General features: G+C 39.3%; 1 protein-coding gene across 1 annotated transcript; it reads left to right on the top strand.

Annotated features, from left to right (window-relative positions):
* Positions 1-604: 604 nt before the first annotated feature.
* Positions 605-6,891, top strand: LOC145783199 (uncharacterized). The gene is made up of 4 exons (XM_082595000.1): positions 605-809; positions 1,745-1,986; positions 5,499-5,690; positions 6,296-6,891. Exons 1-4 carry the CDS (start codon positions 725-727, stop codon positions 6,668-6,670), a joined length of 894 nt encoding a protein of 297 aa, XP_082451126.1. The 5' UTR covers positions 605-724; the 3' UTR covers positions 6,671-6,891.
* Positions 6,892-14,215: the final 7,324 nt, after the last annotated feature.

Genomic DNA, 14,215 nt, shown 5'->3' with positions numbered 1-14,215 from the left:
GAAAATGAATGTGGAGCTATACCGAAATAAACTTGATTGATTGGTTGACAGCCATATGCAAAACTTGCTTCGCATTGCTACATCGTCCATCTCACCGAATATTACCAAACTTATTACGAAAAACAGTCCCAAACTTCACATTGAAATGTCGACGTGTAGCAAAACTTTGTTGACTATTATATCTTAGTATGTTTATTGTTCTTGTAATTGTAAAAGAGGATAATACACAGTTCAGCTTGTTTTCATTTCTGACCATCACAACGAAAAACAATACATGACCCTTTACACATTTTTAAGATTATAACTTTGGTGTGACTGCGAGGGTTTTAATTAGAAATTATAAGACAGCCATTTCAAAGATTGCAAATTAACAGTTAACACTCAAGTGGCCCGCGCAATCATTTGTCAACCGCGTGTGGCCCTTTGGCCAAAAAGGTTAGACACTCCTGTGGTAAAGTTTCCACTTTTGGGTGACCTGCTAGGTCAGTTTAATGTTGCTTTGTGACATCATAGCAAATATTGTTTTCTCTGTGTGATGTCACAATTTACCATTTAATACACTCGTACAAGGCTAACCATTTCAATCTAATTCACTGAACTTGTTGCCGTAAAATAGACTGCCACGGGCATTAGCCTGTTGTTCCTGTATGCGTATGAAGTATATAAGCTAAGCTGGCAGTGTTGGGCCTTTAGGAATGTTTGAAGTCCGACGATAACCTTTATCATGGTACCTACATTGCGATTACGGGGCAAGTCTTCAGATACTCTGGTTCTGCGCAAAAAGGAACGAATTTCTGACAAAAAACGAGGTAAGCAGTAGTTTTAAAGTGCAATTTTAAAATTGAGGTAGGCCCATGATATTAAGAGCCAGCTGTCCAACACTAGGCTTTGCTGTAGGCCAGTGCTTCCCAACCTTTTTCAGTTCGCGACCCATTTTTAATGCAAGTTTTATTCTGGAACCCAGGGGCGGCTCGCTAGTGTGTGCTGCGGTGCTGCAGCACTCCCATAAAAGTTTCTCAAATATCTTAGCGTTTCTTGTGCCCAAAATGTATTTTATGTTCTCTGTTCACAGAATTGCTGACTGATATACGTGTAAATTATATTTGGAAACTCTGCATGCTAGGAAATATGTGCTGTTTTGAAAGGTAGCTACTTTAACAAGTCGAAATTCTGCCACTAAACTTGACTAGAATGAAACCGCCAACCAATCATAAGCTACGTTGCCTGTGACGTCATTACGTGAACAAAATGTCTGCATGAGTGCGCTTGATTTACAGCTGATCATTCACAGATCCATTGCTAAACAACAATAATGTTGAATTACACAATTTCAGCAGTAGGGTTGTTCCAAAACTGCTACATATCGTACCAATAACACAAATAAACTTTTTGAGATCAATTTTCTGAATATGCTTACTGACTTGAGAACAGAATTTGTATTCAATTGGTTCTATAATTTATTTTGCATTGTTTTCAAAGCATTCCGATAACACTGTAGTAGACCATTCTCGTCATCACCAAGCAAATTCGGTTTTGTTCCTGCTGGTCGGGCCGATTGTTTCCTTGCAGCGATTGTCTCCTTTTCTCCATCTCATTCTGCCCATCGCATCTTCTTTCTTCAATCCAACTTTGTCTACCTCTTCCTCCACCTGTTCTTTCCTGTGCTATTTGCAAATGCATATGCCTTATGGCATTCTGGTAACTAACAAATTCACACACCTAACGTTTAACCTTTTTTCGCAAGGTGTCAATAACGTGTTTAGTGATGAAGAAGAATTCGAAGACTTGAATCTCAGTTCGTGTGCTTCCACCGAAAAAACAAGCATAGTACCAGCTGAACACTGTCCGCCGCCCGAAATGAAGAAAGGGCGAGAAGTATCGTTTTCTCTTCCTCCAATGCATCCAGAAGCACCTGATGATGCAGAAGAAGTGGAGCAAGAGCTTGACCTCTTCAGTAAAGCGATACATATTTCCAACATAGATGAGGTAGGATTCATGGACAACAGTAGTTGAAAAGCTGTAAGAGCATGATCAAACTAAGTTGTTTCCAATGTCGTGACTCGTGATTGAGCAACCCAAAAAAAATTATAAAGTCTGACTAAACCTTCAAATCATCTGGCTAGCCTAACAATCACTTAACAGTATTTTAACAAAAATTTATGTTGTGCAACCGCAGTTTTCGTCCATGACGACTTTTCCCAGTTTTGATTGAGCAACCAGACGTTTAAAATCAGTAAGAAGGGTCAGGTGCCGTAGCGGTTATTTTAACATTTACAATGTAATTCAGCCAAAGGCAAACTTTTATTTTGCAAAACCTGGTGAATGGGATTTTGCAAGAATGCATACGTCTTAGTGCGCTGTCTTTTGCAAGTTTGTGTGGATAACCTGGTTTGATTTCCGTAGCAATTTCGGTAAATGTAAAGACGAAAGGAATTGGCTACACTTTATGATAGACTGTGTCGTTAGTTTGTAGGCTCTTTGTTGTTGAGGTCTGCTGCTAATTCCCGGACGACCCCCCAGTGTAGGCTTTTTGCTCGTTAAGTGACTCTGTTTTTAGGCTATCCGCTTGATAAAGAGACTCTGAGTCTCTAGTTGAAGTTAATTTAGGGTGTTTCTGTCTAGGGTATGGTTTCCTACTATTTAAACAAGTCCGGTATGTTAAAGTTAAATGTATTTTGCAATGATAAAGGTTACAAACTCTTACTCAGGAAATTAAAAATTAGTCATCCTATTTACTTAATTTAGTTCATTGCGACGAGTGTCAGAAAAGCGACACTCTCTTGTGAGGTTTTCCTTTTATTCGAGAGTCGTTCTTCTTCTGTTTTGAAAATCTGTTTTTAAAAATGGAAATCCTTTCGGTTTTATATATACGTTACGAGTATTTTTCAATTCCCCCCTTATTTCAAATAGTAGTGCTTTTTGATCAGTACTATCGCAGTGGGATTTGTGAAAGCGGAACCGTTACATAGACATGTCCCTTCAGAAATACGAATGTGGTGGGCTAAATTCCATGAGAGCAGAATTTAGCTTTTTGAATTTGTACAGTTGCAATGCATTTCAGGCTGGATAGTGGATAGTGGATATAGATATATCATGTCACCAAAATTTTTCTGACCGTTTTACTCCATCGACTACGCAGATGCATCAATCCCGAAATCTCAGATGTGCAATGCGGATTTGTGAAAGACAAAGGAACTAGAAACGCCACATTCCTAATCAGAACACTTGCTGAGAGGTCGATAGAACACAGGGAAGACCTGTACCTCTGCTTTATGGACTACAGCAAAGCTTTCGACCGCGTTAGACATGAGCCACTCATGGAGATGCTTGACAGCTTAGACACAGATGGTAAAGACCTTCGACTTCTCAGAAATCTCTACTGGGATCAATCAGCAGCAGTCCGGATAGATGGCGAGCTGAGCAAGTGGACACAAATTCGGAGAGGTGTTAGACAGGGGTGCGTAGTTTCACATTTTTAAAAATCTTTTCTCACTCTACGGCGAAACGATCTTACGACATCTAGATGACGAAGAAGGCGTCTCTGTAGGCGGACAACACTTCAACAACATAAGATACGCAGACGACACAGTACTAATCGCCACATCAAACTCCAGTTTACAAAATTTACTCAACATAGTCATTAAGCAAAGTGAGAACCTTGGACTTAATTTGAATGCAACAAAAACCTTCTGCATGACCATCTCATCAAAAGAAATAACTCCAGTATGCACTATCAAAATACAAAATACAACAGTCTCACAAGTAAATAGTTTCAACTATCTGGGTTCTATGGTCACTTCGAATGGTCGATGCTGGAGCGACGTAAAATCAAGAATTGCACAATCCAAACAAGCTTTCATCAAAATGGACAAAATACTGAAATCTAATTCAATCTCTCTAAACACTAGAATAAGAATTTTACATGTGTACATTTAGTCAGTTCTGCTATATGGCTGTGAATCCTGGACTGTATGCCCGAAGATAGAGAAGAAGATCAACAGTGCTGAAATTTGGTTTATTCGTAGAATGCTGGGAATTAACTGGATGGATAAAATCACTATCGAAGAAGTGTGGAGACGCTCTGGGTGCACCCCTGGCGTCCTCATCACAACTATCAAAAAAAGGCAAATGACATTTATCGGGCATGTCTACCGCAAACGCGGAATTGAACACTCGGTAATGATGGGGCGATTTCCTGGTCAGAGGCACCGGGGACGTCCACGTTTGGAAATCTTCAAAAATCTTTCAACATGGACAAACCAAATTTTGAAAACCTGTTTTTGTTTGTTTGTTTGTTTATCTTTATCCTGCATTGCGGGAAAGCGGACTTGAGCGCTATGCATCGGTGTACGCCTTCCGACATACACCTGACCCACGCTGCAGCCGACGGCAATGTCTGTTTCCGGTTGTCTACTCTACTTATGACTTAAATTTGGTACTACCCATTACTCGAAATCGATCACTAGGTAGAGGCAATTATCGTAAAGTTTCTTGCCCAGAGAAACAACAGTAAGTGCGGGTGGCTGGAGTCGAACATGCAGGCTCTCGACTGCGAGCCCAACGCGCTAACCACTAATTAGAAGTATGGACAATCGATCGTTGTGGAGACTCACGGTAGCCGACGCCTTATTCAGGCATGGCCGATGATGATGATGATGAGTGGATAGCCGAGTGGTAAGAGCCCTGAAATGGCACTCGAAGGTGCGCCGGTTCGATACCGCTTAAGAGCATGCGGCTGTGTCTTTGGCAGGACACTTTAAGGCATGCTTGACGGTGGACACGAAGATTGGCTTCATTGCCTTCCCGTCCACTTAATGTAAACCTTCAAACACCAGGTCTAAGCCTGGATACGACAACAATAACACGCAAGAGTGGCATTTGTTAACAGGAAGCGTGACCTAAGTTCCGTGAGAGCAGATAATAGGTTTTGAATTTGCACAGTTGTAACACATTTGCAAATTGCAATTCTCATGGGTTTCGGCCAAATGTTTTAATATTTGTGTTTGTTAATTAAAAACATGATACATGTTATAAGCTTAGTCAACTTCTCTGTCAACAGAGAAGAACCCTAAGTCTGAATCAGATACAAACCTGCAGATAACGCCCCTTTCAATTCTTATCAGTAATTAATAACCGTGCAGCCCACGCTCGTTTTTTTTGTGCTCAATATCGACAAAAATCGATTGCGTGATTGAAGAAGTATTCTTCCTTAGCCAGAGAAAGTCTCTTCTGGAGATTAATTCTGGCAGTTTTGCACAGGACAACTTATGGCAGTTTTGCACCACTGATGCTGGCCTGAGTTAGAGATATCACAAACTTTTCTCTTGTAGTTGCAAATGAAGTGTTATGTGCCGTTTTTTACTTTAGGCCTATTCGTGGTTTTTCATTTACATAGCCAGCAGATGGTATTGATTGAGTTCTCAGCGTGGACTGTAAATTTTCTTAATTTGTGAATTTCCAACGATGTTATAACGCAAAACATGTTCTAACTGTTGCAGATTGATCACGTTGGTCTCATGCGAGGCATGCACGAGAGGTTTCAGAGAAAGCAAATCAAATGGCAACGGTATGCATCCGCGTATTCCAAGTGGGCTTTCGGGATAAACTTCGTCATTCTTATTATGCAAATTATACAGATGCTCTTTCATCAGTTGGTAGAAATCTTTCATTCGGATTCTTCAACAGTTCAGGTAAGTGATACGGTACGGTACCCAGCATTATCTACGCATCGCAATAAAAATCTAAGCTAAAGGCGCTGGCTAAAGGCCTATCAGAATTATTACGACAGCCGCAAAAGTGTACATCAGTGCACTTTAAAGCAGTGGTCCCCAACCTCATTTAATAATGGAACCCTTTTCAAGAATCGTTAAGCCTACTGACACCTAAACTTTTTAAAAGTGACCCTGGGTACAAAATATTACAATATCAGAACAAGCTTGATGTAACACAAAACGCTTAGTTGGTGAAGAGATGACAAAGGATTTCCCGCTCTGCCAAAGCGCAGTGAGATATAGACGTTACGAGCACGCTACACAAACCTTCAAGGCATTGCTGTTTGAAGACCCGATTTTAGCAGGCTAATGTTGAATTATACCGCTTTATCGAAAATAATCGCGCACAAATTTGTTAGTGCACACTTGTGGGCTTTATATACCTTGAAGGCATGACATTTTTCTTTTAAGTTTTTCTAAAAACAGTTTGTTTGCTTGTTTAAATAATGTAGGCTAAGGTTTACTTTAATTTATTGAAATTAAAGGCGTGAAATAATGTATTCTTTTCTTTACATTTACTGCAGGAAGCAGAAAGCACAAGCAAGTTTTCTCTACCACGAGTAGGCTTGTACAGGCGGTACGGCATACCGGTTCCAGAAATTACCTCACCTTTTTCGACACTGATCTTCAATGCTTCTTCTCTCCAAGCTCTGCGCTGTGTGTTGGCTGCATTGACTGCTGTAGCAGCTGGATTGCAAATGAAACTGAAACTAACAGAAAAGTCAGAAAAGTATAGGAGAGGAGCAAAAGTATATGCTCGGCTTCACAGAATCAGCACTTATTACTTAATGCTAGCAGAAAACGGCGGAAAAGTTGAAGATGTGACGGGTTTGTGGCGGGAAGCGATGAAGAAAGAAGGGAAGTGGATTCCAGTCGTAAAAACTTTCATGGCCACATGATAATACGACATCCTAGTAATTTGTGATCTATCTTCTGATTGAAACGATCACAATTCTGTTTGATACGTTTTGGCGTCCACTAGGTTCAGTTTGAGTGTTTATTCCAGAGGCAGACTACGTTTGGTCATTGAAGCTAGAAAAATGGGTGATTGAAAACGCTTATTTTGTTGCGTCAGTATCAATTGAAAGCTAATAAAAACCTGGCCATCGGCAAAAGCGTACTGTATTGTCGTTGCATCTGTAAAAGAAGAAAACAATTCTTGTGGTAATCATGATACTGACAACACCTAGCTAGAAATCAGTTCATTTTTTGCATTTGTGTCTGCAGACGTTGAGTTAATGCAAAAAAGACTGATTTTCTGGCTGGGTAATTAGGCCATTACAAATATGACCAATTCAGTGTCCAACTGATCAATATCCCAAACTTTTTCTTCTGGTAGGTTACACCATGGTTCGATTCCACACTTGATGAGTCCTCACCAGCTGAGTGGTATCGTCTTCGGCTTTATTTCTGGTAGGTCTAGGTTTGAATCCAGGTCTGGTCATGCCAAAAACATTAAAAACGGTGCCGATTGTGTTCTTTCGAGCATTACGTAGTGAGGATAAGTCGGGTAATGTGTTGGAAGATTGTCAATATGACATAAGAAAATGAAAAAGAATGCTGCTGACTAAAACACCTAAGCTGTTGTAGATCGACAACAATGTAAATACGTCACACCATTATTTGTGACACCGATTTAAAAGTGAGTTACATTCAAGTATCCTACAAAAGTGTGGTAGGCCTCAGGGCCGGATTTAGCTGATGGGGGCCCCGGGCACTTTTAGATCGGGGGGCCCCCGTGCAAAAAAAAGTTTCGCGCAGCTGGCGCGAAAAACAACCTCTACGTCCACAGTAGCATTAATCCAGCACTGCACAGCATTTTGCAAAGACTTCAAAGGCTGAAAGAAAGAAAAAAAAATAACAACACAAAATCACATTTTTTCCCCGTCGGGGGGCTCTTTAAAAGGGGGGCCTGGGGCACCTGCACCCACCCCCGTAAATCCGGACCTGGTAGGCCTACCGGTAACTGGGTAACATGAGAAAAGCGGGAAGTGAAAGTTTTATGTTTGATAGCAATATCGTGCCCTGGCAAGATATGCAGGCACATAGTCGTCTCTTTTTATTGTGGTGCCCAAATCTCAAAACTGTGGATCTTTTCGACATAATGACGCAGTTTACTTTTCGGAACTGCTCATTATTTTTTGCTGCTCTAAAAACATAAAAGATGCGAAACAGCCTAAAGAAACGTCCTTTTGTGCAAACTGTGAACCAGACCAAAAGTATGGTTAGCTTAGCTTTTTTACCACAATGATTTCAAAATAGAAAAAAACGCAACAACCTGCATAACACAGCAAATGAGTAAAACAGCCATTTCATAAACAAGTGGCTTACGTTGTTTTAACAAAAAATTAAGTCAAAAAAGAGGTTTTTAAGCATGCAACGCGGTGATTTGCAGAGCTACCGCAAAAGAAGTGTCTGCCGTATGTTTCTGCAATTGTATGAAGACAAAATCTACACGTTACGTGTATGCGCAATAAAATAAGTTACTGCATGACGCGCATGAGGCACACTCAACCCAACGCTGTTGTTCACTAGCCGAATGTTTCCGTCTTGCTTCATTCTTTTTCCTGTGCTTCTGTGACCGAGCAAAAATGAATCATTTCCGCAGTTAAATCCAAAGCCAAGTTTCTTTGCACAATAAGCTAACATCTAAAAAATATTAATAAACATAATAAAAAAAAGAATAAAGCGCAGTAGACCATCTCATACCAGCTTAAAATCTTCATTCGGAAAGCCAAGTAATGTTGAAAAATTTGATAAAGATTTCCTGATGCCCAGCAGCACTTAAGCACTGCATCTATTAGAGGCCAGCCTCCCACAAACAAGACGTTTTTAGAAAACAAAACAAGAATTTTTCACTATTTCAACTTCTTGAGAAAGAGGAAATTACTGGTAGCCTACAATTATCACGAAAAAATAGTTTTCCACCAAAAATATAGAGTTAGGTGAAATAAAGCTGAAACGGATGTAGGCCGATTGGCCGAAGCTAATCAAGCTATATGACGATAAGATTAATATTTTTTTCAATTTCTCTGGTTTTTGGAAAAATTCTTGAAAACTAAAATCATCTCGGGCCTAAACTTAAAGTGCTCTTTGAATTCTCTTTTTCGACACTATTACCAAGAAATTACGTTTTCATAACACAATGAAAATAAGAAAGGGTATTGTGAAGTAAGAAGGTTGGAAAAAGTCTGCGCAAGGCTATTTGCAAAAAATGTTAAAAGTGATTTTGTAGGCTATCATTTTTGTGAGTTGATTAAAAGAAGCTATTGGCTGCATTGTTATAAAATTTATGTTTATACGGCTTGAAAAAAAAACGCCTTTTTCGCGACTGTTCCGAATCGTTGGCTTTACCTTTAGCCTACCACCAGTCGGACCAACTCCAAAAGAATTAATGCAATGCAATCTATAGGCTTCTTCTGATGTCATGTGGGTGCAATTAAAGTAGAGATTTCATATTTGGTTGAGATACCGAAAGATGAAAAGTGAGTTGCTTTTCGTGCTGCAATAACCTAAATAAGTTTCAATTAAACTCATGGCCGTATACAAGCTGGTTTGACATAAACGCTAGTTATATGGAAAAGTTTCCTTCTAAGTCATGTTTTGACGAAAGTGAAACCAGTATTGAGTGACATAAACAATAAATGAAGTGAGGTGACTCCACTTTTTTGCTGCAAGTTCCTAACACGCGATCTTTTGTTCTAGTAGCCACAAACCCAAATAAAAATTGAAATCTCACGCGGATCTAATTACTGCAATGTTTGCTTCAGTAAGGATTAGCGTTAAACTCAAACCAAGATTTTTTCGCTTTCTTTTATTTATGGAAAGAGACAGTTTTTTTGGTTTTCTACTGCAAATTTAGAAAAAAATTAGAAAAAAACGTTGTTTTGTGACATTGCTTCAAATTTACACAACATGGACGTTGTGTGCCACCATTGGTTAAAAGAAAGTTCACATGCTTCAACACAATACTTGAACGAAAAAGTCCAGAGCTATTTAGAACTTTAAATCCCTGCTTTAAGCAAGTTGCTTTATTGACGAAAAGTTTGTATTTTGGATGTCAATCGAAACGATGTTTTTTAGGTAAGGTTTCAGTATACTTGGAAGAGTTTGAAAATTTCTTTTGGTAGTTATTGAAAAAAAACATTAGCTACCGCAAACTAAACGAAAAGTTGAGTGAAAATAAATTGCCTTCCTTTCCAGTCCCAGTGCCGAATTTACCATTACACTAGAAAGGCTAGAGCCTAGGGCCTCAAGATTTAAGAGCCTCAAAATTTAGTATGTACCACATATATTTAAAAACGTTTAAACATGGCCTATTGGAGAAGCTTTCACCTGCTGATAACGTGAAATTTTCTGGCAACCAGTTCCAATAAAGTAAAGTAGGTATGTATAAACAGGTCGTAATGCAAATTACATTTTGGTGTGTTTGTTTTTTATGGAAAGGAAGTCGCCTACGACACAGGTTAAAAGTTACATTTTTAACTGTTAGGTGTTGGCTTACTTTGAAAATGGCTTGACTATTAATAGTCATTGAGAAAATTATCTGCTAGTTTGTAACGAGCGATGTTAGTCAATTGTCTTCTTTGACTAACATTTCCTATTTTACAGTAGCCTAATATTTCACAAAATGTTTACAATCAAATTACAAACTTTAGCTATCTTCAAATAGTTAATTTCAACACTTGCGTGCAGAGGCGTAGTCAGGGAGGCAATTGCCCCCCCTCGAAACTTTTTTATATATAGGCCTACTGTACACCGAATAACATACTTTTAAGCTAGGCTATTGGCCAATAGATATTGATACACTGTCAGTGTCAGGTAGGCTACACATTTTTGTCTGAGGTGACAAAATTATCATTTCTGTAGGGTGGTAATTGATTGGTGGATCGATGGTCGTTTCGTTGTCTCCTTGTCAGTATGGAAACTTCTGCCACCTTTGCAATGTACATACAATTTGCATATTTCGACTATGTACTGTTCCTGGCAAATAAACCATTGATTGATTGAGTATCAGTCAGGTCTCGCAATGATGTAAATAAACAGAACAGCTGTTTTGGTTTTATGCAGCTAAAATAAACTTTTTACCCTCTGTTACAGCAGCATTTGACAGAGTTTCACTATTGATTTGGGCTGAAAGTAGCCTACTCTCAGAATGCACAATTTTAAGACACTTTTTTCAAAATTTTCTGGGGAAGGTTCCTCAAACTCCCCGCCGACGTGTGCAACAATTCTCATTTTCTCCTCTAGCTCGAAATTCTGTGCTGGCGACGTCCCAGCTGGCGTGCATGTTTCTCCATCACTAATAACTTACTATAGCATCAGTGGGTGTTTGAAATGCTCCTCGTCTCTATGGCTGTTAGGGTGGAGGTTTGGACCCTCAAGTGGGCAGTAGCCTAGAGTACTCCATGTCCTAGAGAGAGCCTTTCTTTCTCTGAATCCGGCCTTTCCCAGTCCAAAGCACAAATCCACTTTTTGTAATAGTGAAGGTGATATTCGGAATTTTCTTCAATAAAGGTCCAGTTTTTTTACCACTTTCGATGTATTTGTTTAAGTTTCGATGTGTAAACGGATTAAAGAAGCAGATTTCGATAGGTCTTTTATATTTCTTTTCTTTGCTTCCCACTTTCTACTCTGTTGTAAATGCAACACAAAATGAGACCAACGATAATAATCTACTCAGCAAAATTGATGGCAAGCAGTCTAGCAAAGAAGATATAAATTCGTCTGCTAAGGTTTCTTGGAGATGGACAAAGTTAAAAATTTTGAATAAAGTTTAGCTAAATCAAATTTTATAGCCTACGTTGATACAAACGCAATTGATTTTCGTTTATGTCTGATTCATTGCTGTTATGACAAAATACTGTGCTAGCTGTCGTAGGCTTGAATTAATCCTCAGAAGAGGCTTTTCCAATGAAAATAATTGTTCTTTAATGCGCAATCCAAGACTTTGGACTATGTGCATTAACTAGAGATTGTGGAATGACTGAAACAGTGGAGAGAGCTGATTTAGCCAACATGGAATTCATCAATATCAGCAGCCCTAAATCTGATCTCGCTGTTGCCAACTGCCGCTTTTTGTCGTTACCAAACTACGAACCCAGCAAACCAAAGTTTTCTTTTAACAACGTAAGATCTTCAAATTTTGCTGGTCTGAAAATCAATTCCTTTTTGCAGACGTTATTCTTCGTCGTGTGAGCCTCAATGGCCAAGGGTCTATCTTTTTACCATCCTAAATTTACGATGTTTCCGGATTATACTAGATGGCTATTAGAGAGCAGCCAGTGTTTGGTTTCATGTTCCGAGACTGCCTCTCTGAATCTGCTATTATAGCACATGCTTTACATCATTCCAATCTGAAGTTATAGGCCTACAAACAGGCCCGGATTTAGGGGGGGCAGAGTGGGCAGTTGCCCCGGGCCCCCCGACTTTTGAAGGGCCCCCTATGTGGAAAAAATGTGATTTTATGTTATTTTTTCCTTTTGGCCTTTAAAGTTTCTGCAAAATGCTGTGCAGTACTGGACTGATGCTACTGAAGACGTAGAAGTGGTTTTTCGCGCCGTAGGCGCGAAAAATGTTTTTGCACGGGGGCCCCCGATCTAAAAGTTCCCCGGGCGCCCTATCAGCTAAATCCGGCCCTGCCTGCAAAGTACGTCCTTGGACTGCAAAAACCTTTGAAAGTTTATTTTTGACAGTTTTGCAGGCTTGTAGAGGCTTTGAAGCACTGACGCAGGTAGGTTATTGAGATTGGCAGAGTAAAGTTTCCGATTATCGGCTTGTTATTATCTTAGAAATATTCCATCCGTTAGATGTCGTAGAATGGAGAGCAGTCCTTAAAAGTCTTTGCCAAAGCGAATAGCTCGAGTGTCGAACCAGCGCGCTTGATGATGCGGTTTCTTTGTCACAAAATCAGGCCACCAACTAAGCTATCTGGGCGGTCGAAAGCTCAACTCATAACAAAAGTTCATCAAAAAGGAATTAACAATCAGTTGACAGCTACTTTGTGTTGCACAGGTGAAATTTTGACACAATCACAGTCATTGCCTCATTGGGGAAGCTTCTATTGATTTCTCTGTTCAGCTAAACAGAAAAAAATGACCTTCACAAAAGAGAGAAAGAAGTCCAGACAATCGAAAAAAGAAGTTACTCTCGGATATTAAAAAAGAAAAAAAAACTCTCCAAGCGCATCTTGAGGAGAAAAATAGGAGCAATCGAAAAACTAGCTTGAAATCGACGAGCAGAAAGTGAGTGCAGTAGGTTTGGTATCGTGCTCATGAGCTCAGGAGCTGGCTTTGGAACAATAAACTGAGTTTAAAAGGTTGTTGAAGGGTTGAGAACCGTCTTTGTTGACAATTCGGTGGCACTGTGTTTTGTAGTACTTTTCCAGTCAACAGTGCGTCAGGTTACTTAGCTAATTTGTGATTTGTTGTCCACTTGAAATAAATCAACTGAGTTACATTATCGGATAGAAAGAAAATCGCCTGTTGAGTGTATAAAATAATTATTGACAGAAGTTCGCCTTCTGGCAACAATAAATAGAACCATTCTGCTGTTCAAGTCTCAGCAAGCAACGTAAAGAAAGATTTTTGTTTACACAGCCAATCAAAGTCTGTGTTGGTTGTGCAACATTCTACACGTCTGATGTAGACTTGGTAGAATTCCATACTTTAATTTGCTTTTATTTTCAAAGTGTGCAGTGGTTAGTCGTAAAGGAAAATGCAGAAAGGAGTCGTCAGACTGTTGAGTGTTGTCAGAATTGATACATAGCCCTGTGGTCAAGTGTTGTAAAACTGTTTTATCTGGTAGGTCTCTGCTTCAGCCCTACAGCCTTTTTGAAAATTTGCCTGAATCAATTTTTGGAATCTTTTGAAACGAATGGGCATAAAATAGTAACAAAGAAAATCGTTACCGATTTATTGTATGTAATACAGGGTGTGCTTGCAAGTTGCAATACTGCACAGAGTTGTTTTATTACAAGCAATTAACTATGATATTACATTGATATTACATTTGTAACAAGCAGAACGAACTTAGTTTGTAACTCAAAAACCAAAGGACGTCCCACGAACCAGTTGTTACGGACACCAGAGGTTCTTGAACTACAAATTGACAGTTATCATGCTGGAAGAAAGCGTTCATTTTGTTTGGAAGGTTTTAGAAAACCATTCTAATCGTACCTTTGCTCAAAAATCTGAACTTGAAGTGCTCCTTGAAGTGCTTTACGTTTTATACAGGCAATGACTTTTCGATAGAAGTAGAGGTCACTGAGATGAAACATGAAAGTACTATTTCTGCAAACTACAATTAAGTAGATTTAAAATGACATGTGATGAGTGAGTGCATGGTACATAATTACTGAAGTTTGTCAGTGTTCAATAAAACGACGGTATGGATTGCGTGATGAATATAGAGCTATTACACGCAGGCTGCTGCGTTTATATGAA

The sequence above is a fragment of the Aplidium turbinatum genome, chromosome 14 (assembly GCF_918807975.1).
Source record: "Aplidium turbinatum chromosome 14, kaAplTurb1.1, whole genome shotgun sequence".
Taxonomy (NCBI): Eukaryota; Metazoa; Chordata; class Ascidiacea; order Aplousobranchia; family Polyclinidae; genus Aplidium; species Aplidium turbinatum.
This window is presented reverse-complemented; position numbering and strand designations above follow the sequence as displayed.